This window comes from Mustela nivalis, assembly GCF_964662115.1.
Source record: "Mustela nivalis genome assembly, chromosome: 14".
Classification (NCBI taxonomy): domain Eukaryota; kingdom Metazoa; phylum Chordata; class Mammalia; order Carnivora; family Mustelidae; genus Mustela; species Mustela nivalis.
This window is the reverse complement of record NC_139033.1, coordinates 45,700,134-45,726,934: the sequence shown is the minus strand read 5'-3', so window position 1 is coordinate 45,726,934 and position 26,801 is coordinate 45,700,134. Positions and strand designations below refer to the sequence as shown.

Here is a 26,801-nt window from a genome sequence, read left to right as displayed (position 1 = left end):
GAAAATGCATTGTTGTGGTGCCTATCCTATATGCAAAGGACGTTTAGCAGCGCCCCTGGTCTCTCCCCACTGGATGACAGCAGCAGCCTCTTCCCCAGCTGTGACAACCAAAAATGTCTCCAGACATCACCAAATGTCCCCTGGGAAGCAAAAGTGCCCCTGGTTAAGAACCATTAAACTGGATGACTACCAAAGCCTTGACACTCAATACATTTAAAACCCTGTCAACCTGAGAAACACAAACTACCAAAAGCCCGAATTAAAATGATAGTAAATCATGAAACATATCAAAGGAAAATCTCACTAACAACGAACTGTATTACTACATGCAACAACTTGATTAATCTCAAAAACAGACAAATACGCTACAATTATATGATTTCATTCATATGAAGATCAAGAACCAGCAACACTGACAACAATCATAGTGGTGACTGTAAGGAAGGCGTAGTGTTGACTGGGATAGGGAGCCTTCTAGGGTGCTGTAGATGTTCTGGTCCTTGATCAAAGTGGGGGTTACACAGGTATATGTAAGTGTAAAATTTCATTGAGTCATATACTGACAATTTGTATACCCTGCCATGCATGTTATACATCAAATCAAAAAAATCAGTAATAATATATTTATGTGACTTACTCACTGGAAGCTTTTATTTGGAGTAGCAAGAGCTGCCTTGACCATAAAAGAATCTCCCCATTGATTAAAAAGTAAGAGTCGTTTAGTGGCCGATAATCAACTCAATTCTGTATTCTGATTTTCAGACTGGCATATTAAGCTGTCCTCCTGCATATACTAATGGAATGCTTTATGTAACTCAAGTTCTTAAGTCTTAAACAATTTCTTACTTACAAAGTGTTTTATTTTTATAGTCTGGACTTCAATTTAAAAAACTGCATCATAGTCAGCCCTTTCAAAAGAGAAAAAGCCCAGAGAAATGATTTTTACTTTAAGGCCTGCTGCCACATTGTTCTGGAATTCCTCATGCCCGGGGCTCTGAACACCCGGAAGAAGTTCAGGAGTTCCTGTCTAAATGCACTAATAACCGAGGCCATTACTGTTGATTTTTTCTTCCCTTTCTAAGGAACTGAATATACTGGAGTAATCAAAATATTTTATTTTTTCTTAAGGAGATAGGGAAAAGAAAGCAATTCAACACCGAACAGAAACCATCCATGGTGATAAGGATCTCCTCCCCAAAACCAAAACCCCCTAATTTCTGCACACCTCTAAGACTTTGGGAGGACTCCTGTACCTGGCAACAATTATAGAAAAGAAGTCACTAACAAAGTTTCAAAACATTATTACTAAGCACACTTCATCTCTGCATTTAATTGTGAAAGTTTTGGTATCATTTAACTTGTTATAACGATATTTTAAGAAGTTCCTCTAGAAGCTACAGGTAGCTGCTCTTAGGGAAAAAAAAAAAACAAAACGCCAAAATTACAACTTTTCCTAGGTTAAGCAATTCTCTGTAGTTTTCCTCCCAAATCCTTTTGACCCAGCAATAGATACTTCTGAAAACAATCTTAGGGAATAAATATAAATACTATTTAAAGAAACGTGCTTTCATTTTTCAAAAACTAACTTCAAAATCCTGGAAACAGCCAATAGGATATGTATTGTACTTTTTTATTTTTTATTTTATTTTATTTTATTTTTTTAAAGATTTTATTTATTTATTTGACAGAGAGAAATCACAAGTAGATGGAGAGGCAGGCAGAGAGAGAGAGAGAGGGAAGCAGGCTCCCTGCCGAGCAGAGAGCCCAATGCGGGACCCGATCCCAGGACCCTGAGATCATGACCTGAGCCGAAGGCAGCGGCTTAACCCACTGAGCCACCCAGGCGCCCTGTATTGTACTTTTTAAAGTGGAATATGCTGTGGCAATCGAATGTGTTTTGGAGGACTAGTAACACAGATAAACATGCACAAAAGTGGAGTTAGCCAGTGAACCTAGAGTATACATATATTCTCATTTTTATCTGGTATTTATGGACATGGAAACAAATGAGCTACGTGCTAGCATATTAACTGGGGCACTCTTTACGTAGCAGGATTACAAGTAATGTTATTTTTTCTCTTCTTTTTTGAGCATTTAAACTTATCCACAATGAAGACTTTTGAAAATTACTTTTACGCTGATTTTTTTTTTTATTCTTGTGACTAAGTTAAGTGATCTGTTATTAAGTGATCTGTTTACCCAGCAGCCTTTCTCCTAATAGAGATCATCAGGCTTAATTATAATTGGTCCATTACTAAAATGCTTAAACTTTAGGTTTCTTACTCAGGTCAGCAGATGAAAAGAGACCTTGCCACAAGCAAGTACTACAGCTGTGCAAATGAATGTACTGGAGCTGGGGATATTCGTGGTGATGAATCCAACAGTATTACCAGGGGATAAAGCACACTGATAAAGTAAAACACGCACAAAATACTACTACATGTTGTGAAGGGATACCTGCTGTATGCGGTAAGTGCAAAGAAATATATGACAATAATCAACACAGAATTCATGACTGTGGTTATTTCTGGGTCTTAGGTGGTAAAGTCAGGAACATACACGCAGGGGCTATCAAATGTGCTGACAGTTTGTATTTCTTAAACTGACTGACAGGCATATGAGTGTTCCTTATATTACACTTTGTATCTTTCAGTGTTAGATAAAAGGGGAAAAGCCATCCATGGCTCTTAGCATTTGAATGCCTTCTAGAACCCAAACCCAAGCATCTCTATTCCCTATAGCTGGTTCTTATCCTTCCCCAAAATCAATTCTTTAAATTCAGGTTTTTCATTTTCATTCAGACATTTAAGACACATTTGTAGACAGGCTGTACTATGTATGTGTGTGCGTGTATGTGCTTGGGGCTTACATACATTTATGTATGGGTTTACCCATTCAAAACACAGTAAATAAGAGGCAGTGTAATGTGGAAGGTTGATGTGTCTGCCTCAGGGTGATTGCCCCGAAGCTGTTATTCAAGGCAGCGATGCAACGGGGTTTAAAATCCAATGTTTATTCTCATTATCAACCTGAATAGTAATTTAACTAATCAGTGGTTTATTTGAGATGTCTATATTTGCCACACACAATCCAAACAGCTGTAGTCATTGGTTGGAAGGCACAGTCTCTGTGGAGACATCAATATGCAAAGAAGGGCAAGACCTAAAATCCTTCTGTTAATTCTCCACCCAGCTGTTAAGTGCATTTGTGAAATTAGAGTTGACCTATAAGTGCACTGTAATGCTTTAAAATGTAGTGTTTAAAAAAATCGATATGGTTAGGGAAGTGTACTAATTAGACAGCATCCGAGCAATTACAAAGTCAGTATTATGTCAACATACATTTTTATTACCCTGAGTCTAGTATTCATCTAAGACAGAGACCTCCCAACTTCCTATTAAATATGTCCTTCCCAAATTACCAACTAAAATCAATCAATACCCTCTCCTTGAATTCTGTGGTTAAAGAAATGGATAAAAGATAGTGGGTTAAGTTCAAAAGTAAGAAATCATAGCAGATTCTCCATTTTACATGAAAACTGATTTTGGCATAGCAGTAAACCTTACTTAAGGAGCAGCTAGATAATCCACCCTCCTCCCCCCAACCCAAGAAGCTAAAGGAGGATAACTGAAGTAGGTGAAGCAAGAAGAATCTTACTACCAGACACCCCAAAGTGTATCTTCAAGCAGTGCACCACAGCAATGGATCTTCAGGAAATACGTACAGCAAACGGATACCGAACAACTATGAAAAGTGAGTGTTTCTTTTAAACAAAGGCTTGACTATCACAGTGATGGGTAAGAGAGTCACAAATAAAAGTGCATTAAGTAGCCAAGGTTTTTATTAACCAAGGATCTAAAATAAATATTCATACAAAGAGAAAAGGTGGTTACTCCCAAAGTGCTATTTTTGGCCACAAAGATTTCCAAGATCAGCAGCAAATAATGAGCCCAGATGTCTGAACCCTGCAGTGAGTTTTAAACTTTCCTGCAAACATTCTGACTACTGGACATCTACATCAAGAAATGATTTTTACATCAAGTATGTCAGAATGAGGGCACCTGGTTGGCTCAGTGGGTTGGGCCGCTACTTTCGGCTCGGTCATGATCTCGGGGTCCTGGGATCGAGTCCTGCATCGGGCTCTCTGCTCAGCGGGGAGCCTTCCTCCTCCTCTCTCTCTCTCTGCCTCTCTGCCTACTTGTGATCTCTCTCTGTCAAATAAATAAAAATAAAATCTTTAAAAAAAAAAAAAGTATGTCAGAATGATTCTTACAAATCTTCATACTAGTAAGAAAATGATGTTTTTAAGGCATTCTTAGTAACTAAATACCAACAATTTACCAAACCATTACAAAATTTTTTTACACAAGTTCAGTATATCCTGATGCAATATTTAGAACTACTGAACTCGTCATAAACTGAAAGGCAAATTACACAGTTTAATGGCTTGACAAGAACTAAAAAAGATGAAAAATAAAAAATCTAAGGGGAAAAAAAATCAGTCTCCCTCTAGAGCATATTTGTGGGTAGATTCTGCTCCAATTTATCTGAAGTGTAAGAACCAGGATGCTGTCTTCCTTTTGAAGCAGCCAGTGCAAAGTTCATGTAACCAAAATGGACACACAAGTGAAGATTCAGAACATTTTCCATGTTGTATTTCCCCACATTTCTATTGGCAGCCATGGGAACATTTCCAGTTAAACACCCCAAAGGACACACAGCCCCAACCTAAACTTATCACCTCCTGAATCCCGACAGGGGGTGTCTCTGTCATATGTGCTCAGGTTAGAAATCTGGACATCAGCCTTGATTCACTGGACTTCCTCACCCCTAAACCCAACCATCCATCAAGTCATGTTGACACGACCTGAATCTGCTCCTTCATCCTTACTGCCACCATCCCAGTTCCGACTACCACGATCACCTATCACTTATCAAATAGTTTCTTTGAAAGTGTGGTCAAATGTGTCAACTTCTCTCCAAACCCTAGACTATCACTAGAGGAAGAAATTGTGTGTATTGTTTTTGGAGCATTAATCGGGATGATATACCTACCTTCAGACAATAGCATAGTCCATGGAGAATCAAAGGAATGATAATAAAAGATAAAACTGAAACTCTTTCCCACAGGATGAATGAGGTTAAAATGAGCAGAAAGTTTAAAGCTTGTTTTTCAGAGACCTGTTGCTCCCTCATCAGTCATTACATATTTTCAGATCCTACTAATATATCCACTAGCTGTCTCTCCAGAAGCCTGGACTCAAGGTCATCTGACAGGGTTCCAGACTAGGAAAAGCCACGCCCAGCATTCCTACCCTGAGATAAGGAGGCCAAAACCCCATTCAGTTTATACCAGTTCTCAGAGCCTGCCCATAACCACTTCTACTCTTTGTCCCAAGATAACCTTCTGGGGTTGAATTTTGCCCCATCCTGGGGAGATTTAACCCCATTTAACCCCGAAGTGAACATGGGATGTTACATCTATGTTTGCTCAGTGATCACAGTCCATCTTTTCTCATGAAGAGTCATGTAAGTTTCCCTGCCCTTTTCAGCACTATGTACGGAATCTCAAGCCCTCTGATCATAAAACCCTTGTTCTCTCCCCCTTTGAGGAAGCAGATTGGAAGCTTATCCTCCAGTCTCTTCCTTTGGCTGCTTCTCAAATAAACTCCTTCCTTGCTGCAAACCTGATGTCTCAGGGACTGGCTTTGCTCCCCACCAGGCAGATGGACTTGGATTCCATTACAAAATTGCTAACTTCCGAGCTGCAGTATTATTATGAATTTCTGCCCCAGGGTATTGATTCTACAAACCAGAAAAACCCCAATGATCATCACATTATAACATATTGATTATTTCTTAAAAACTAAGCAAGATAGTAATAAATATGATTTAATGTTGATCTTGAAGTGATCTTGAAGGCATCTACCCTCATGTACAATTTGGGTGGCCAGAAAGTGAAATACATCTATCACCTTACATGACAGAGACTCAGGAAGGGAAGAGAGGAGCATATGATCAGATGAAAAATAAATAGCTAGAGACTTACCGGAATGCTTGATTCAGTATCTGATAATGAAAATGTTCTGGTGCCAATCCTATGACCACAGCATTGGGATCACTTGTTTGTATTCCTGGGAATGGAAAAAATATGTAATTATTGAAAAGTGCAGTTAAGAGTAATGATACATTTTATAATAAAATAGCTTTAGTCAATGAAATACAAATTTTTGCTATAGCCATAATCTGAAATTTGAGAGATTATTCTGCCCAAAGTACTTTGGAGGTATAAGCAATACTTTAAATAGTTTGTTTTCATTATTTTTAATTTTCTAGTATTTCTGCATATTCCTTTTCCACTATGTCACAATGCTCAGTAATCAGAAGATCCCAATGGAAACTTACAACTTGATGCTCTCAAACAAGGGACAATTTCTAACTTTTAAAAGCTTTACTGAATACAATCAACAAGAACAGCCACGAGTTCTCTATGAGCTATCAGATCAATAGCAACTGATAAGGGACTAAAAGTCCAAGAGCAAGGGAAATTAGACTTTCTAATTGACAGAGCTGAGGTTAACACACTCATGATAAATAAGGAGTGCACCGTAGATTCTACAGTTTTTTACTTAATGCCTCATCTACTCTCAGTTCCACAAATATTATTCTATCATTATTTTAAGGCCTTGGTATCTGGTAACAGAACCTTAGATATGACAACTGAACAAGTGCATTCACCATCGCGGTTATTAAAGGTCTGATTAAAGGTTCTGCAGATTATCTATATACCAATTCCTATTTGCCTCTCTCACTGCCTGCCTTGAAGCATCATCACAGAGTCCACCAAAATGGAAGGGGAAGAAATAGAGAGCAGATACCCAGATTTCCAATTTCCTCCTTACTAGTAGCCACAAATACTGAGTAGTTCAGAAATGGTAGTACACCACCAGCAAGCACTGGCTGTCACTGCTTCTAGGCCTTTGCAGTGCAAGATCTAGAGAATTTTTTTTTTTAAGAGAAAAAGGGAATTGATAATGGTATTTTTAATTCAAAATTGGTAATACACGGCTTATTTGATTTTTATATTCTTATCTCTTTTCACTTATACATAAAATCACGGGTACCAATACTAGTAATACTAGTAATTACTACTTTGTTTTATCTTGTATCTATAATTTAAAATAATAACTAACTACATTACTAACAACACTAAGACTACTAAATGCAGTTTAAGATTTCTTTGCAGTTAATTTTTTATTAACATATAATGTACTATTGTTTCAGAGGTAGAGGTCTATGATTCATCGGTCTAATATAATACCCAGTGTCATTACATCACATAGGCTCCTTAACATCCATCACCCACAGTTATCCCACCCCTTCATCCCTCTATCCCCTCCAGCAACCCTCAGTTTGATTTCCTATGATTAAGAGTCTCTTGTGGTTTGTCTCCCTCTCATCTCATTGTCTTTTATTTTTCCTCTCTTTTTCTATGATCCTGTTTTTTTTTTCTTAAATTCCACATATCAGTGAGATCATATGATAATTGTCTTTCTCTGATCAACTTATTTTGCTTAGCCTAATACCTTCTAGTTCCATCCACATTGTTGCAAATGGCAAAACTTCATTTTTTGATGGCTGAGGAGTATTCCATTGTATATATATTTATATACACCATGTCTTTATCCATTCATCGTTGATGGACATGTGGGTTATTTGCATAGTTTGGCTATTGTGGACATTGCTGTTATAAACATTAGGGTGCACGTGCCCCGATAGATCACTACATTTGTATCTTTGGGGTCAATACCTAGTACTGCAATTGCTGGGTCATAGGGTAGCTCTATTTTCATCTTTTTGAGGAATCTCCACACAGTTTTCCAGAGTGGCTGCACCAACTTGCATTCCCACCAGCAGTGTAGGAGGGTTCCTCTTTCTCTGCATCCTTGTAAGCATCTGTCATTTCCTGACTTGTTAATTTTAGCCATTCTGACTGGTATGAGGTGGTTTTGATTTGTATTTTCCTGATGGTTAGTGATGCTGAGCATTTTTTCATGTGTCTGTTGGCCAACTGGATGTCTTCTTTGCAGAAATGTCTGCTCATGTCTTCTGCCCATTTCTTGATTGGATTCTTTGTTCTCTGGGTGTTGGGTTTGGTAAGTTCTTTATAGATTTTGGATACTAGCCCTTTATCTGTCATTTGCAAATATCTTCTCCCATTCTGTCAGTTATCTTTTGGTTTTGTAAACTGTTTCCTTTGCTGTGCAAAAGCTTTTAATCCTGATGAAGTCCCAATAGTTCATTTTGCTTTTGTTTCCCTTGCCCTTGGAGACATGTCTAGCACAAATCTGCTGTGGCTGAGGTCGAAGAGGTTGCTGCCCGTGTTCTCCTCTGAGATTTTGATGGATTCCTGTCTCACATTTAGGTCTTTTATCCATTTTGAGTCTCTTTTTGTGGGTGGTGTAAGGAAATGGTCCAGTATCATTCTTTTGCATATGTCTGTCCAATTTTCCCAACATGATTTTTTGACAAGAGTCTTTTTTTCACTGGACATTCTTCCTCGCTTTGTCTAAGATTAGTTGACCATAGAGTTGAGGGTCTATTTCTAGGCTCTCTATTCTGTTCCACTGACCTATGTGTCTGTTTTGTGCTAGTACCATACTGTCTTGATGATCACAGCTCTGTTATAGAGCTTGAAGTCCAGAATTGTGATGCCATCAACTTTGGCTTTCTTTTTCAATATTCCTTTGGCTATTCAGGGTCTTTTCTGGTTCTATACAAATTTAAAGATTATTTGTTACAGCTCTGTGAAAAAAGTTGATGGTATTTTGATAGCGATTGCATTAAATGTATAGATTGCTCTAGGTAGCACAGACGTTTTAACAATATTTGTTCTTCCAATCCACGAGCATGGAATGTTTTTCCATGTCTTTGTGTCTTCCTCAATTTCTTCCCTGAGTGAACTATAGTTCTATAGTTCTGAGTATAGATTCTTTGCCTCTTTGGTTAGGTTTTTTTCCTAGGTACCTTACGGTTTTGGGTGCAACTGTAAATGGGACTCCTTAATTTCTCTTCTTCTCTCTCATTGCTATTGTATAGAAATGCAACTGATTTCTGTGCATTCTGATTTTATATCCAGAAACTTTGCTGAATTCCTGTATGAGTCCTAGTAATTTTGGGGTGGAGTCTTTTGAGTTTTCAACATACAGTATCATGCCATCCTTTGCAGTGCTTTTATCCTTAGAATTTACCCCTCTATGGAACGAACCATCAAAATACTATATTTTAGGGGCTCCTGGGTGGCTCAGTAGGTTAAGCCTCTGCCTTCGGCTCAGGCCATGGTCTCAGGGTCCTGGGATCGAGCCTTACATCGGGCTCTCTGCTCAGCAGAGAGCCTGCTTCCCCTGGTTCCCACGCTCTGCCTGCCTGTGATCTCTGTCAATTAAATAAATAAAGTATTTTTTAAAAATACTGTATTTTAAAGTCATTTGAAGTAAGTCTCTTCTCTGAGTGAATATGTCACCAACTCGATACAGAATTAAATTTATTTGTTCCAATTTGATTTTGGTTTTCAGGGACTGGCTTGTTTTTTACTTTTTAACCACCTTTCAAACATGCAAAACATTTACATGGTTCCAAAGGCAACGCTATAAACAAGGTACTTGCAGAGAAGTCTTGTCTCCTATCACTTTCTTCCTTCCTCCTGTTTAGATAATCACTCTTCCTAGTTTCCCACGTATTCTTCTTTAGATTCCTTTCACAAATATAAGACAAACACATATCCATTTCTCTCTCATTTTCTTACACAAAAATATGTAAGGTTTCCTACACCCTGCTTTTTCACTTAATATATCCTATGAAGACCACTCCTTATCAGGAGACAGAATTTGCCCTTCCTTATTTTCCAGCTACAAGCCATTCCATTTTGGGGACATATCACAGTTGAAACAATCAGCCTCTTCCAATGAACATTCATATTGTTTCCAATCTTTTGTTATTTCAAATAAGGCCATAATGAACAATTCTAATCACATGCCATGGTGCATTTTTGTAGCTACCTCTTAGGGATGGATTCCTACCAGTGGCAGCTCTGCTTCATACCCAGTTTTGCTAATGCCAAATTCCTCTCCATAGGAGGTGCTCCATTTTATATTCTAGTCAGCATTCGGATTCTTTTTTTTTTTTTTTAAAGATTTTATTTATTTATTTGACAGACAGAGATCACAAGTAGACAGAGAGGCAGGCAGAGAGAGAGGAGGAAGTAGGGTCCCTGCTGAGCAAAGAGCCCAATGCGGGGCTCGATCCCAGGACCCTGGGATCATGACCTGAGCTGAAGGCAGAGGCTTTAACCCACTGAGCCACCCAGGTGCCCCAGATTCTTTTAATAAATATATTTTCTGTTTAGTTCAGCCAAAGTTGGCTTTCTGTTTCAAATAATAACTCTGCTTGATACACTGTTCTACTTCCTGATAGGACAAGTTTCGAGGTTTTGCCTAACAATATAGTCACGCTGAATTTCCCTCATCATTATTTGTAAAATCATCGTAAGATTTTATAATGAGGTACTTATATCCATTTTTCTATATTGTGTCATTTCACTCTGAGTATCATTTATAAAAAGAAGTAATGTGGCAAAGCTTCATAAAAAACAGGATATTTTCCCAGGGTCTGTTAATTTTTTTAAAGAAAAAAGTTTTATTTTATTTTGATTAAAAGTATTTTATGGTCATTGTAAAAACTTCACATGATACAGAATATTTATTTTTTTTCACAATATTATTAAGATTTATTCATCAGCCTCAAAAGCCAAACCCATCATAAACAGAAACTACTCATAATCAATCATTTATAAATGAGATCATATTAATTCCATTAAAACTGAAATAAAATGTAAGATTCTAACGTATTTCATTTAATCAAATTAATACAGTGGCTCCTGGATTGAGGATTATAATACATAAAGTGATTCTAACCTGTGTTTTTTCAAACTGTGGGCCATGATCCATTAGCAGATTAAGAAGCTAATTTGGAGGGCTCTAAGCAGCATCAAATTCAAATAAACAATAAAGTAAACCAAACAGAAAATGGAGTACATCTCATATAGTAGGAGTAAGTATTGTTTAACACACATAAACACAAATACTTATCTACTGGGTTACTATATTATGTGTGCATATTGTGGCATGTAGTCAAAAGAAGTCTGAGAGGGGTGCCTGGGCGGCTGAGTCATTAACCGTCTGCCTTCAGCTCAGGTCATGATCCCAGGATCCTGGGATCAAGCCCCGCATTAGGCCTCTTGCTCAGTAAGAATCCTGCTTCTCCCTCTCCCACTCCCCCTGCTTTGTTCCCTCTCTTGCTCTTTCTGTCAAATAAATAAATAAAATCTTAAAAACAACAACAAAGAAACCAGATTTGAGAAACATGAACTTATTAAAACTATCTGTTGACCATTTCAATAATAAGAGGAAATCTGACAAAATGTCCAGTTTTAAGAATGTTTTAATGTCCAGTTTTAAGAATGACTTAGAAGCAAATGTGAGGAACCAATTTCTGTATATTTCCAAATGTCCCCTACCTTTGAAATCAGGGAGCGCCCGATCATCCACAAGCAGCATGGGTCGAACTTGTTTCTGCTCTACTAAATTTCTGGCTGCAGTCAGCGAAGTGAATATTTCATCTTCAGAGATATCAAACTCCAATTTTTTCAACCTATCCAGTAGGTCTTGCTTGCTCTCTTTGGTTGTATTGGTCACAAACCTAACCATTACAGAAGCTCCACGCAACCTGGGAAAGTCAAATTCATAGGTCAACAAGCAGCTTTTACACTCTAGCCCCATAAAACCGGATTTACAAAAACATGCCAGAGGTCAGAAAATGAAGAGTAAGTCACCAAGCCAATATTTTTATGGCCAATAAGCTTGTTTTTGTAACCTATCCAGATTTTTACAAACCATCTGCACCCTGTGGACTGCTTCATCTTCGAAGGCTGCACCGTCTAACTGTAAAAGCTATGTATATCTACCTCTCTGAAGGCCTTCTGAAACTGAGTTTTACCTCAGGGTTTTAGTAAAGAAATGAAAAAACAAAACAGAGTTTAGTAACCACTATACTCACAGATTATGAAAGAGAAAGTTATTTTAGAGATTATCTACTAGTGCAGCGTTCTCTTAAAGACCGGACAACAGAAGCCAGGAGTTAAGTGACTGCTCAGCTCTGCACAGAAGGGGGTCAGTAGAGCCCATGGGCAACTCAGATCTATGTTGTGGTACAACTTCTGAACTCCTATGTGAAGAGAACAGGGGACACTTCAGTATGCTTATTCCTTCTTAGCAGTCAATCAGAGTCAGGCTAAACCCTCAATATGTTACTAAGTTAACAGAAACTATCTGGAATGCTCAAAGAAACATTCCAGTTGTACAGACCTAAACTTGTTATCCCCTTGAACTACCTACATACAGGATTGTTTTAATTCCGTGATCTGCTCCTGGAACCTAAACTGGCAGCCAGAGAGAGAATTTGTGATAGTCTAACTTTCTTTAAAAATGGAAATTATTTTCTTAGCCTTAAAGTATTTTAATCTAAAATCCACAAATAATTTTAATTTAACCACAATTTAAAATTTTGTATCGATACCCTGTTGCTTTTTATTTTATGCCTCTCTTGAATGGACACAAAACATAACAGCACTAACAATTTAAAACAAGCAAGCAAATAAATCAGAAAAAACATTTTTAACTATTCACCCAAAGAACATTAAATACATTTCCTTGATTAAATGGTTCACTGTAATCATGATTATCTGTATAATATCTGTGTGATAGCTTTTCTGAAAAACACATTAAATTTGGTGATTTATCTCTCAAAAGAAACTGATGACTTCAACATAACTACCATCAACATAATTAAAAATGAACCAGTATAAGAATGGAAATTACCACATCACTTTTAATGAGGATTTTTAAAAACACTTTTCTTTTGACTAGTCCTTCAACTTCCCTTAGTTTCTTTTGTATCCACAGAAACACAAACCAGCAATGACAAGAGTACAGTGATTTCTTTGGGATGGAAAGCCTGCAGTGCCAGTAAGAGAATAGTGTGTAGACTCCCATTCCCCAAGACTGGCAGGCTCACAGCTTATTGGGCAACTTAGAAATGTTGTCCACTGTTCACCAGAAAGAAATTCTTTGGATCCACAGTAGAAAGCTCATCATCTAAGCAGCAAAAGCTCTTACCCAGTAGAATGGACTGAACAACAGGCATCCTTTTCCCTAGAAATCCTACCTAGGAGAGAAACTCTGTCAAGAGAAAGTCCAACCCTACAATGGGTTTTCTTTTGGTTTTAAACATGTCCACCTCTAACAGATACCATAATTCTAACAAAACTGAGAGATTCCAACTGAAGTCTACCAGATACAAAAGCCTCTTCATGTTTACTGATTCCCCCAATGGGAAATAAGCTCCTGGAGAGTCCAAAGTCTGTGTCACTCTTTTGCTTTACTACCTGGCCCTGTGACCCTGGTCACGATATTTTCTGAATTAACAGCGTACTATGAATATTTTCAGGTTGGAAAATGATAAGCACCACAGGCTCATTACTGCTGATTTCTGAAAACTTCCCTAAATTATTTCAGGATGAAAGTACTTAGTAACATTATTAGTTATGTCATATCAATGAGTATCTTTTTCAGAACTCAGAAGCAAACACATTTGGTTCACTTTAATAAACTTTTCCCATGTCCCCAGTTTGTATGTAGACTTGTGTTAAGTACTGTGATTGATACATCAGAAATAGAAGAGCTCAGTCAGACAGCCAGAGATGCTTCTGGAAGTACCAGCACGATGGCTGCCCAAGGAGAACCCCAAGTCCAGTTCAAACTTGTGTTGGCAGGCAATGGTGGTACCAGAAAAACTATGTTCATGAAACATCATCAGACTGAATTTGAGAAGTATGGAGCCACCCTGGGTGTTGAGGTCCATCCCTTCATGTTCCATACCAGCAGAGGACCTACTAAGTTCAATGTATGGGATACGGCTCATCAGGAGAAATCTGGTGGGCTGAGAGATGGCTGTGACGTCCAAGCCCAGGGTGCCACTGTAATATTTGATGTAACGCCAAGGATTACTTACAAGAATGTGCCTAACTGGCATAGAGATCTGGTCCGAGGGTGTGAAAACATGCCAATGTGCTATGTGGGTGTGTGGCCATGTCTGCTGCTGCCCCACCAGTGGCGGACACGGAGCCAGCTCAGCCAGCACAGGAAGAGCACGAGCCGGAGGCTGCTCAGACACCTGCACCCCGGGGTGAGAACAGAAGAAGAATGGTAGCTGAAGCCCAGTGGCAGAAGTCTAGTTCTAGGATAACTGTCCTATGATGTCAGTGGTGCAACATGTCTGCCACTTTATAATACAGCCGAGCTGGACACGTGCTTAAGCTTTGGATGCTGAAGGAGATGAATGGGCTTTGGAGTGAATGTGGTCGTTTAAAAAGTACCTTCGTTTTTTTGGACCTGCATATTTAGCTGTTTTGGAATGCAACCATACCCTCCTGAGTTTCAGATATGAGACTGCTCTAATCCCATCACAATATCCACTGGCGTAATCTCGTCTGTCACTGTCATTCCCATTCCTCTTCATTTAGAATCAGAGTAAAGTTGTATTTCAAATTAAAAAAAAAAAGAGAGAGAGAGAAATGTAAGCTAGTCTCTAGCCTTCAAAAGCATTATATGTAGCTGACAGAAAGCAATATAAAATTTCAAGCCTCTTACTAAATTTTACTCAAGCAGTTGCACACTCAATGCTAAATTCTGGGTGAAGGGAGTAGGCAGAACTATGCCTTTGTGTATGTGTGTGTTTCATTTTGTGATTCCAGGATTCATTTGTGATTTTCCAATGGGTATTTATTCCATACTTTAGAATCTTAAGTTTTTATTCCCAAATTTACATTACTGAGTTAGATAAAGACACACACACACAAAGAACAAAAGCACTAGATCAAAAGGCCAAACCTAATAAAGGTTTAGAATACAGTGTTTGGAGGATATTACAGTGCATACATCTTCTAGCTAAACCCAAGGCAGTTCCTGTATATATGGTAAGCTGGTGAAATGCCATCGTAAGGCCATCCATTTAGCTAATGATCTGCCTTGGTAAAATGGCACTTACAAACATATTTGTCAGCTGAACCTGGAGAATAGCTTGCCTTTTAAGAGCTTCCTGGGCGCCTGGCACAGCTGCATCTTCAATGTGAAGTGTGCCATTGAGATCCACCAAAACAGCTTTTAACGCACGGCGTGCTGCCATCCTTCATTCCCTAGGAGAGAGCAAATGAAATTAAAAATACAGTTTAGGAAACAATGGACAATTAAAAACTGGTAAGTCTTCAAAAATATCATTCATATCCAGAAAAATACTGCTTCATGTTAAGCTGATTCTTTTAGGAAAAAAAAAATTGTTTTAAAAAATAAAAAAATCTAAAATTTGATCCATAGATCTTCTATAATGTTTGATTTTTCTTAAAAAAAAAAATCTTGAATTAAAACCATAGGAAGGGGAATAATAAAAGAGAAGTTACTATTTACTTTCAGATTTCTTAAAATAATTCTTTGGTGGAACAATTCATTCAAAAATTTATTTTAAATATGAGCAAATGTACTCTGAAGAATGGGTGAATGGAAGCCTTAAATCATGGGCAAAATCTTTTTCATCTTTTACTATATATGATGAAAGTGCTGAGGGGCGCCTGGGTGGCTCACTCGGTTCAGTGTCCAACTCTTGTCTTTGGCTCAGGTCATGATCTCAGGGTCGAGAGACAGAGCCACGTCAGGCTCTGGTGGAGTCTGCTTGAGATTCTCTCCCCTTCTTCCTCTGCCCCTCCCTCTGCTTACATGCAGGTGTGCACACTCTCTTTCTATATATGAGTAAATTTTTAAAATCTTTAAAAAGAAAGGAAGGAAGGAAGGAAATGTTCTGCTTGCCCATCTCCACCATGATAGCCTGATATGGTATATGTAATCAAGGAGATATCAGTGTTCACAGGTCACTGAGAAGGAAATTTCAAGCTATAAAGTAATTTTAGTCAGGAGATGTTTCCCCTACCTTAACCACATTCAACTTTCCTTCTGCATTTTTTCCCCTTTAAAATTTTCTTATTATGAGCTACATCATATATACAAAGGCATATAAGGTATATGTACTGTTTAAAAATTACAGAGTGGATGAGAACAGTAGGGAAACTAAAGAGAAGAGAATGGGACTTCATTTTTAGTTTTTTTAAGCTTATTCATTTTTTCTTCCATTTTTGTTTTTATAATAATAAAATATTTCCGACATACAAACAAGTATAAAAGACATCCCTCTATAATGTCCCCTGTGTACCTCCTTTATAGTCACCTACTCTCCCCTCCACCAACTCCTGGCAACAATTGTTATTCTGTCCCTTGTTCCTTTTCAGAATGTCCTATCAATAAAATCATAGAATATGTAGCTTGTTGAGGTGGGCTTCTTTTACTTAGCAAAATGCATTTAAGATCCATCCATGTTTTTGCTAGAATCAATAAAGCTCATCCCTCTTGTTACTGAATAGTACCCCACAATGTGGATATACCACAGTTTATCCATTCTCTGGTTGAATTTTACCTTGGTCTCTTTGGTTTTCAATGATCCTGAATAAAGCAGTTATAAACATTCATGCACAGGTTTTTAGTATATGTGCCGCCGAAGCGAGCACCATGCACAGGTTTTTGCGTTAAGAGAAGTTTTCCATTTATTTGGGTAAATACCTAGGAGTGTGGTTGCTGGATCCTTTGGTAAGCCCAAGTTTCACCTTTAAAGGATGAAAAATATAGGTAATAAAGATATTTAAAAGATTATGTTACAGCTCTGAAACCAATTCCAAAAAAAAGATTCTAAATATATCTTGGGCAACGGCAGAAACTTGTAATCTCCTATGCTGACTCCTTTGAAAAGTAAATATGTATTTGTGGATGAATAAACTCTGGTATGCTTCTTTGCTTAAAAAAAAAACAAATAAAAACAAACAAACAAACAAAACAACTCATTCTTGGACTTGGGCTTCCTATAATATAGCTGGCTAAGTGACCAAATTAATGCTCCAAATGAAACCTAACAATACTAGATTAACACACACACACACACACACACACACACACACACAAACACACACCCCTTGAATGACACAGGGGTTAGGGATGCTGACCCCTGCACAGCTGGATATCCAAGTATAATTTCTGACTCCACCAAAACTTAACTGCTTTAACAGACTGCTGTTGACCGGAAGCCTTATGAATAACATAAGCACTAGGTTAACACATATTTTGTATGTTGTATGTATTGTATGTTGTATTTTTACAATAAAGTAAGCTAGAGAAGGGAATGTTAAGAAAATTGTAAGGAAGAGAAAATACATTTACAGTATTATACTGTATTTATGGGAAATAAAATCATGTAAGTGGACCAGCACAGTTCCAACACATGCTGTTCAAGGGTGCATATGTATGTATATGTGTGTGCGTGTGTGCGCGCGCATGCGTGCATGTATGTAAAGCTTCAAGGAGTAAGGAAGAAAATAAGGATTTCTTAGATCTGAATAAAGTAACAAACCAGAAGATGAGCAGAATACCACAGCCTGTTTTGGCCCTAAGAGCATCTGCCCACACTAGGTTACCTTGAGTCCCCCAACTCCTTGGCCCCTTCAGGGAATACAAAATAAAACTCAGAGCCCACCTGAAGAAAGAGATCCTCCCAATCTAAGTGCAGAGCCTTCCCTGTAAGGATGAGCCAGAAATAAACCATCACTGGCACTCCCACTCCACCATCTCAGGCGACAAGAAAACCAACTGCTATGAAACTTGGACCAAAGAGTTAAAGGAAGAAAGTGCTACAGAGAATGTGGAAACATAAGCCAGCCCTGGACCCAGTCTGCAGACTAAACTCACATCATCGAAGGTAAGTCCTCAGAGAACCTTCAAGATTTTAATTAGAATGACCTTGACTAGCAGGTGCCTGCTGAAGCAAATGCAAATCCTCCCCAAGATATGACTTTCAGCCCAAATAGCAAAGAAATCCCACAAATAAAATAAAATAAAATAAAATTCTAAGCACAATGAGCACGTAACCTAAAGAAACAAGGACCATAAGGGAGAAGAACCTGCAGAAACAACCGAGCATAAAGCTGTCCTGTAAGGGCTCCTGTGATAAATGTGATTATCAGACAAATCCACTGGATAAGGCCTGCAAGTTTAATGAATAAAAGACTGAAAATCTGTGCAAAACAGACTGAGAAAGCCCAACGCACTCCAAGCAAAATAAAAAGAAGTCCATTATCTAAACTGCTGTATACTGAAAGCAAAGAAAAGATCCTGAAGGCAGCCACGGGAAAAGATACATTACTTTCAAAGACCCAAGAGACTGATTGATAGCTGACTTCACACTAGCAACGATGACAACCAAAACACATTAGAATAGTATTTTCAGTGTGCTGAAAGAAAATAACTGCCCATCTAGTAACATATAATAAAAAATTCATTACCAAATTGGGGTTATCCTATTAATACTAGGTTGGTTTAAATTAGAAAACCAATCACTGTATTTACCACATTAACAAATGAAAGAAGTAAAATAATGTCTGATCATATCAATTCATGCAAAAAAAGCATTTGATAAAACTCAGCACCTATACATACTAAAATACTCTAAGCAACATAAAAATGGCAGGCAACTTCTACAAGCTGATAAAGACTAACTACAAAAGCCTACAGCCAACATTAGACTTATCAGTAATACTGGAAACATCTTAGAGATAAGAATAACACAAGGATGTTACTAAGACCACTTCCACTTAACAGTGTAAATCATATCCTAGTTAGTGTAGTCAGGCAAGAAAAACAAGGTATAAGAACTGGAAAAGAGAAAACTATTGCTATTCATACATGTTATGAGTGTATATACAAAAATTTAAGATGCTGAACCAGCAGGAAAGTATAGCAATTAATATTAAAAATCATTATCATTTCTATGTCACTAAAAATATTTAGAAAACAAATTTAAAAATATTACTTGCAACAGTGTCATAAAATGTAAAGTAACCAGGAAAGTCTAATGATGTCGACATTTTTAGGTCAAAATTTAAAAACTTCAATGAAAGCCACAAAAAATGAGTTAAATATATAGATGTACCATTTTCATGGATTAAAAGACCCAATATTGTAAAGATGTCAGTTTTCCCTGTAATGATCTATTTAGGCTCAGGGCAATTTAAATCATTATCTCAAAGAATGTTTTGTGGAACTTGGTAAGCTGATTCTAAAAGCTAGACATCAGTGCAAATGGCCAGAGATAACCAACATACTTCAGCCAAGACTGGAGAAGAAAAAGAAGGTGGGACCTTGCTTTACTTAATATACAAATTTGATTAATGAGGTCTCATAATTAGTTAAGATGTTGTGGTATTAGCACATAAGGAGACAAAGTAATCACCGGAACAGAAGAGAGAATCCAGAAAAAGACCCCCATCCCATGTGTAGAAACCGGACATGACAGAGGTAATTCCAGATACATGAAGAAAGAATGATGTGGTCAACAAAATGGTGTCAGAAAAAATTAAACTGCACTCCCATATAACACCACACACAATTTTTTCCCAGGTAGATTAAATGACTGCATGTTTACGGCAAAACTGTAAAACTTTTAGATAGAATATCTTCATGACTTGAGAATCGGAATGGCTTTTTATTAAGCTACAAAAAGCACCGGGGAGCCTGGGTGGCTCAGTCGGTTAAGCTTTTGCCTTCGGCTCAGGTCATGATCCCAGCGTCCTGGGATCGAGCCCCACATAGGGCTCCCTCCTCAACGGAAAGCCTGCTATTCCCTCTCCCACTCCCCTTGCTTGTGTTCCCTCTCTTGCTGTGACTCTCTCTGTCAAATAAGTAATAAATAAAATCTTAGGAAAAAAAAAGATATAAAAAGCACCAACCATAAAGGAAAAGGCAGATAAATTCAATTACTGGAAAAGAGTTTTTAAAAGTACTGGAAAGAGAGAAACAGAGTGAAAACATACAGAATGAAAAACAAATTTTCTCTACATGTGAGGAAGGACCAAAATCCAGAAAATATAAACTATAAATATTAAGACAAACAACCAGTAGAAAAATGGGCACCATCTATACTCAATAAAAAATGTTAACTCTGAAGGTAATAAAGAACAAAATATAAACAAGACTGGACAGACAACAAAAGACATTGCAGTTAAAAAAAACAACAAAGAAAAAAACCTGTACAGCTAGAGCCAGCAAATGGTCATAATAAATACTGATAATATTAATCCTTATTGAAGTATCCACATAGGCTTAATGTTACCAAAGCATTTTAAAAGGCTATTTTTGCTTTCATCAGTTCCACAGAACATAACTTTTAAATCCTAAAATGCTCTCTGGAGCATTACATATCTGAGAGTGACTGACAGGTCTAGAAGAAAAACAAAACAAAACAAAACAAAACTGAGATGCCCCACTCAAACCTCAAAACACACTTCCTTAATTAGCCCCAGTATAGGTCATGGCCACTTCTGCCATGACCTCGTCTGAATCCCTATAATACTTGTTAGTTGATCTACAGGTCAGTATTTGATAAAACATAATTGTAAAATACATGTGTCACCTCCAAAGAACAGGCAAAGGCTTTGGAAGTAGTCCATGTCCTTTTTCTTGGGTCCATGTCCCACCGTCTCCCATAGTTTGAACAGGTTATAGGAGATTTAACTTAGAAAGCCATCAATAGCTGATAATGAATGGCCCATATTCAGCGCAGAGAAGAAAAGTAAATTCTCTCTCACACCAAAAGGAACTTTTCAAGATACTTCAGAAGGACATCTCCTTTTGAATATCGTGGTGCATCTCAGGACAGCAAGCCCTCTTTACCCTCCAAGCTGCTCTTTCCTACAATCCTTATGAGGGAATGGCCATCCCAGCAATCCAGACGTAGCCACCAGCCTCTCCCACTCCTTCCTCCCACACAATCAAATGCCAAGTCACCTCAGCTCTGCCTCTTTTGAATCCACTCACTTCTCTCCATAATTACTAAAACGATCTTGGTTTTTTTTATTATTTTTTTTAAAAGATTTTATTTATTTATTTGACAGACAGAGATCACAAGTAGGCAGAGAGGCAGACAGAAAGAGAGGGGAAAAGCAGGCTCCCTGCCAAGCAGAGAGCCTGATGCGGTGCTCAATCCCAGGACCCTGGGACCATGACCTGAGCCGAAGGCAGAGACTTTAACCCACTGAGCCACCCAGGCACCCCATAAAACGATCTTGGTTTTGAAACTACCTCTCATCTAGCCTATTTGAACAACTCCCTAAGTGTCTTCTTTGCTTCAAATCTTATTTCTAGCCCTAAATCCACTACCTGAAGCGAAGTAGTTTAGCGAAGTCCAAGAACGAAGGGGCTGCACATGGCTGGGTTTGAATGTCAGCTCACTAGCTGTGTGAACCTAGGCAACTTTCTTAACCTTTCAGCCTCCGGCTCTTCATTACTAAAGTAGAAAGAATTACACCCAACTCTAGGGGTTGACAGGTCAATTACAGAAAGTAACACGTGTTGTGAACACTGCTGTGCACACAGAAAGGCTGGGTTAAGTATGTGGGGGGAGGGGAGAGAATCTGAGGCACACGTCAAGGCCAACAGAAATCACAGGATACATATGACACAAAGTCCTAAAGCCTCAGAATAAACTGAGAATTTGAGAAAACATTTTCTACCAAACCAAGTCTATACTTTGGCATATCATTCAAATCTTGAATAAATATTTAAGACAAGAGTTTTCAACAAACCATTTTCTCCTGCGAAGTTGGGGCTTTTCAGGATATGCCTCCTAGACCTCCTGGGGAATACTAACTCTCTTTTCTTCCCTATGTATTTCTGGTGAAAAAGTCTGGAACCATTGTATGCACTCCATAAATGACACTAGTTTTCAGTCACCATCCAGTTAAAAATCTTCCAGTTGGGGGCGCCTGGGTGGCTCAGTCCTGAAGCGTCTGCCTCAGGATCAGGTCAAGGTCCCAGGGTCCCCAGATCCAATCCCACACAGGGCTGCCAGCTCTGCGGGATGCCTGCTTCTCCTCTCCCATTCTCCCTGCTTGTGTTCCCTCTCCTCTGTCTCTGTCAATAAGTAAATCTTAAAACAAACAAACAGACAAACAAACAAAAAAACTTCCAGTTGCTCTACAAGGTCCTCAGGGAAAAGTCTTAACAATGAACCCTGCTGTGAGGAGCCCTGGGTTCACCTCTCCAACTCCTTCCCCTCTACTCGACGCCCAAGTTCCACAGCACTGCAGGCGGCTACCAGCCCTATACTCTACCTCCCTCATCGCTGGACTTTGGAAATCCTTTTGTTTTCTGACTTCTACCACACCTGTCCCCTACATCCTCCTTTCTCCTGGACAACTGCAGTTTATAGGTCTCAGATTAGCATCCTTTCCTCTGGCATTCCCGAGTGCAACTCCTTTCGCCCAAGGACGGGCCAGGAGCTCCTAGCTTGCTCCTATCACTCCACTTATCACTCGGTCCAAAGTGTTAAGCTCTATGAGGAAAGGAGCTGCTGTGACCTTTTCCGCGGCACTACTGACCGCTCAGTATGGGCTTGTGAGTTAATCCAATTCATGAATCCCGGTCTCAGCTGACCGGGAGGATTCCAGGAACAAAGGTCTTTCAGCACTAACAACTGCGAGCTCCTCCACCTCCTGGATGGAGGGCCTCAGGACTGGTCACTGCACTCCGCCCCACTGCAAAATCCAGGACCTGGCCAGACTGACCGGAAGGGATATCAGCTTCGAAAAACAGTCCAGGGGGCAGGTCCCGTGGGATGTCTACCACACCAGAATCGCGATGTGCTCCAGGACTACAAACAGCCCCGCACCACCACCGCCCCCAAGCCCCGCGGCCCCACGGAAGCGCTCGGAGCATCACTCCGCGCATGCGCGCCGGCCCAGCGGCCACGGGAATCGCCCCCGCCCGGAGGGGTGGGACCGTCATCTCAGAGCGCGAGCGCGGGTTGGTCCGCGGCCCAGGAGGGGGGTGGCCTGGAGACGCACCCAGCACTTCACAAAGAAACGCAGGCTTCGCACGGGTGGGAAGTCGCCCGTCCCAGAGCGGCTCCTCACCCCTGCTCCGCACGCCGTCCTCAGCAAAAGCCCCGCTACCAGGAAAGTCAGCACAACCCTGCCGTCCGCAACGTCCTCAAGGCCAGTCCAGGCAGGCAAGCAGCCGCTAGACGCCGGAAACTGGGCCGACAGCCGCACCGGAAGTCCCGCCTCTCCCCCGTCCAACTCCGCCCCATCCGCCCTTGGCTGCTTCCGGGTTGCGGGCCCTCACTCTAGAGTGTAGGCTTGCTCCTTGCCACTTTGGAGGTGTAAAAATTGTTCTTAAGACCCGCTCCCTGAAGGGCACGGCCTGCTTAGCCCCAGGTGTAGCAGGATAAACGAAACCTCTGTCTTCGCTCAGCAGCTCTTTACCCTTCTGCAGCCCCATTGGTGAACCAAGTACTGAGTACCTTTCTTTGCCGCCACCCTCTCTCGCTGCACCACTTCATGCCCATTCTCGAGGTGTAACTTGGAAGTTAACTCCGTGATGCTTTCTGTGAAATATCCGATCTCTTAAGTCATTTTATGCTTTGCTACTTGAATAGCATCTGGCATTTGCAGCTGTTAACCCCTACCTCAGGCAACGAGGTTCCTCTTTTCCTACATCAGCTGTTCCAAAACCTTAAGCTGCCAACTCTCCCATCCTGCCTCTCGTTAGAGAGCAACCCCAGGCCTTGCCTATCGTCCCTAGTGGAGCAGTATCTTGAGGTGGCGTGTAACCATCTCCCTCACTGCTCCTCTCCCACGCACCTACTGGGAGTCTCTGATCCACATTGGCTGCCTTCAAATAAGTAAAACTTCTTGAGTGCAGATGTGGTCATCTTATGCATTCTCTATGAAAACGACTAAATGAAAAACTTTCTGGAGCAGTCTGACTTAGTAGGATACACACTCTGGTTTGCACATATGGAACTCCTTGCCTGGGGGCTACCAGAACCCATCCAACACCCCCTCTGCCCAGGGCTGCAGCCTATGTTGTGAGCTAGAACACGTTCTTTGGACTAGCGACCCTCTACTTTTCCTCCGCACGCGGTCTGAAGGTTGTTTTTGTTTTATTCATATTTGTTAAGTCTGTTTTTTATGTAAGGGCATACTTGGTTAAAGGAAAAGGAATCTGCTCCTAGTTTCCCCTTCAGAACGAAGAGCTGCGAACTAAAACAGCACTGAAGGATTTTAAGCAAGTGCATAATGTTAAGACTTGCATTTTTCTAAATACTCTGGCTGCAGTATGGAGAATGGATGGGAGAGGGACCAAGTTGTACAGGAGACCAGGTAAGCTACTGCAGGGCTACAAGAGCAATTCTTGCACTAAATTGTGGGGAAACAAAGCAGACAAATTCAGGAGATCTTAGGAGGTAAAACAGAAATTGTGAGAGATTGAATTGGTAAGGGAGAGGTAGGCATCAAGATAACTACTAAGGGGGCACCTGGAGGGCTCAGTCGTTAAGTACCTGCCTTCAGCTCAGGTCATGACCCCAGAGTCCTGGGATCGAGCCCATCCGACTCCCTGCCCAGCAGGAAGCCTGCTTCTCCCTCACCCACTCCCCCTGCTTGTGTTCACTCTCTTGCTGTGTCTCGTTCTGTGAAATAACTAATCTTTTAAAAAAAAGGTAACTACTAACTTTCAGGCTTGGGCAGTTTGGTAGTGTAAGTGATGGTGTCAGTGACTATAATGTGGCATGACTGAACAGGACTAATGGCTTCCTTCTTGACTCGAGTGCTTTTGCTTGCCAAAGGCCAAGATGAGTCAAGAGGGATGGGATGTCTAAACAGATGGTGACTAAACTCATGGAGTGAGCATTGCATCATGTACAGAACTGTCAAATCGCTGTTATACACCTGAAATTAACATTACACACCAACTATACTTCAATACTGAAAAAAAATTTTCAGTTATTGACAAAAAAGGAAAAAGGAGGGGCTGAATTTGGAAAAGATAAAGATGGTACTAAAACACAAAGGGGGAGTAAAGAAAGCAGTGCCAGAACTGAAACAAAAACAGCAGGATTCCACAACTCACCTTGAGTGATACCCTTGGACACTGGCCATTATGCGTCTGAAGTCCTTGCACAGAATGTTTTCACAATATCTGGCATCTAATGACCAATCGGGCCAAGAAAAATTTCAGCAAAAAATAATCCCATTTTGCTTAGTATCAAAATTTTATTGGTAATAACTTTGAAACTATGAGGCACCGAGAAAGTAATTTATTTCACTAAAAACATTTACTTTGGGAGAACATCTCTTTGGTTGAGGTACACCTAGCATCAAAGGTTAGTGACCTGGAAAAGGTATACATATAAAAATCACCTGGAGCAGATTTCTGTTCTGAAATAATTCTTGACCAGTTTTACAGATGAAACAACAGAAAACAATTGAGGTCTTAGGAAGTTTGTCTTAAGTCATGATAAAAGGTTTTGCTCAACATGTTACAAATATCCTGCCTCCCACTCTTTTTACTATTCAAATATATTGCTTTCTCTCAAGTCCCTTGATGAGTACCTATACACTCAAGTGATAGCATATACCAGTAGACTACAGATCACACTTCCTCCTCTAAAGCTGGGATTTTTTTTTTTAAGATACTCATTTTAACTATGTTTTCAAAAACTTGGGGGAGTTTTGTGGAAGGACCTTAGAAAGGATGACAAGAGTGGGGTGGAGGTTAAAACAATGGGCCTTTGCATCCCTGTTTCAACTAGAAATAAGTAGGCTGCTCTCATCTGTTTCAAATAGTGGGGCATTATAGTTCTGTGTTACCCTTTTGAAATCTGGTTCTACCATTAATAATCAATACTTGAAAACAACTGTATTTAACTAAGGATCAGGGTATACGTTTGGTTAACATCTACACTTGAGCCAAGATCCTTCATGAGATAGGTCAGAGGAATATAGACACAAGGTCAGCATACATTAGGACCATAAACATCATGGAGATTTGGAATCTAGAATGATCACCAACTGTTAACGAGAATGGCAAGGGGGAGGATGTGGGCAGGCAAGCAGACACTGAAGTTACTGTCAACTAAGTAAGATACCGTGGTTACCGAATCTCTGCTCTGGGGACATCAGGGCTAACCTGCGAAAGCTTACAGACCTTCAGGCACTGAAGCTAGCATTGTGTTAAGTGGCCTCCAGAGATGACAGATTTTGAGATTCAGTGCTTCAGTTTCCTCAGACCCACTTTGCTACACAATACTCTGATCCTGCCATGCTACGACTGCTCTCCACTGGAGTCTGAACTCGGACAGTATCCTGCCACTAAATGAGCATGAAGGTGTGCTGTGAAGTTTTACAAGAAAATGGCATCAGGCCAAGGTCTCTTTTCTTTCCTTTAAAAATTCTGAATGGTCTGTGGAGAAATGGGAGTGCTCTCAATTAACTGCATGTATTGAACCTGTTCAATAACTTAAACTTGGACGCATGAATCGGATCTTTGTAAGGCCAAAGAACATTGCTTCTAGCTGCCAAATATGTTAGTTACTCACATGAGCCAGATAATCAACTAAGAATCCCTGGTACATCTCTTTGGTTCAACTGCAAGCCTGCAGCCCAGAGATCATCTATCTCTAATTCAGGCATGGCCAATAGGCATTCAGTACCTGCTCCAAAGTTTTAGAAGTAATGTAGTCATAGAAGAGAAGTTGCT

The 26,801-nt window shown here is 39.8% G+C and overlaps 1 protein-coding gene across 8 annotated transcripts in view; it reads right to left on the bottom strand.

Annotated features, from left to right (window-relative positions):
* Nucleotides 1-23,331, bottom strand: part of HDHD2 (haloacid dehalogenase like hydrolase domain containing 2) — a 34,479-nt gene extending 11,148 nt beyond the window's left edge. The window contains exons 1-5 of one of the 8 annotated variants that reach the window (XM_082698212.1): nucleotides 23,174-23,303; nucleotides 21,845-22,188; nucleotides 15,200-15,310; nucleotides 11,576-11,784; nucleotides 6,050-6,134 (exon numbers count right to left, since the gene is read on the bottom strand). In XM_082698212.1, coding sequence (XP_082554338.1) covers nucleotides 6,050-6,134; nucleotides 11,576-11,784; nucleotides 15,200-15,300 — 395 coding nt within the window. In that variant the 5' untranslated portion in view covers nucleotides 15,301-15,310; nucleotides 21,845-22,188; nucleotides 23,174-23,303. Of the gene's footprint in view, nucleotides 1-6,049; nucleotides 6,135-11,575; nucleotides 11,785-15,199; nucleotides 15,311-16,778; nucleotides 16,823-21,844; nucleotides 22,189-22,825; nucleotides 23,023-23,104 lie in introns of those variants that run through there. The other 7 variants (XM_082698215.1, XM_082698213.1, XM_082698216.1 and 4 more) reach the window with 7 other exon arrangements.
* Between the last annotated feature and the right edge of the window lie 3,470 nt (nucleotides 23,332-26,801).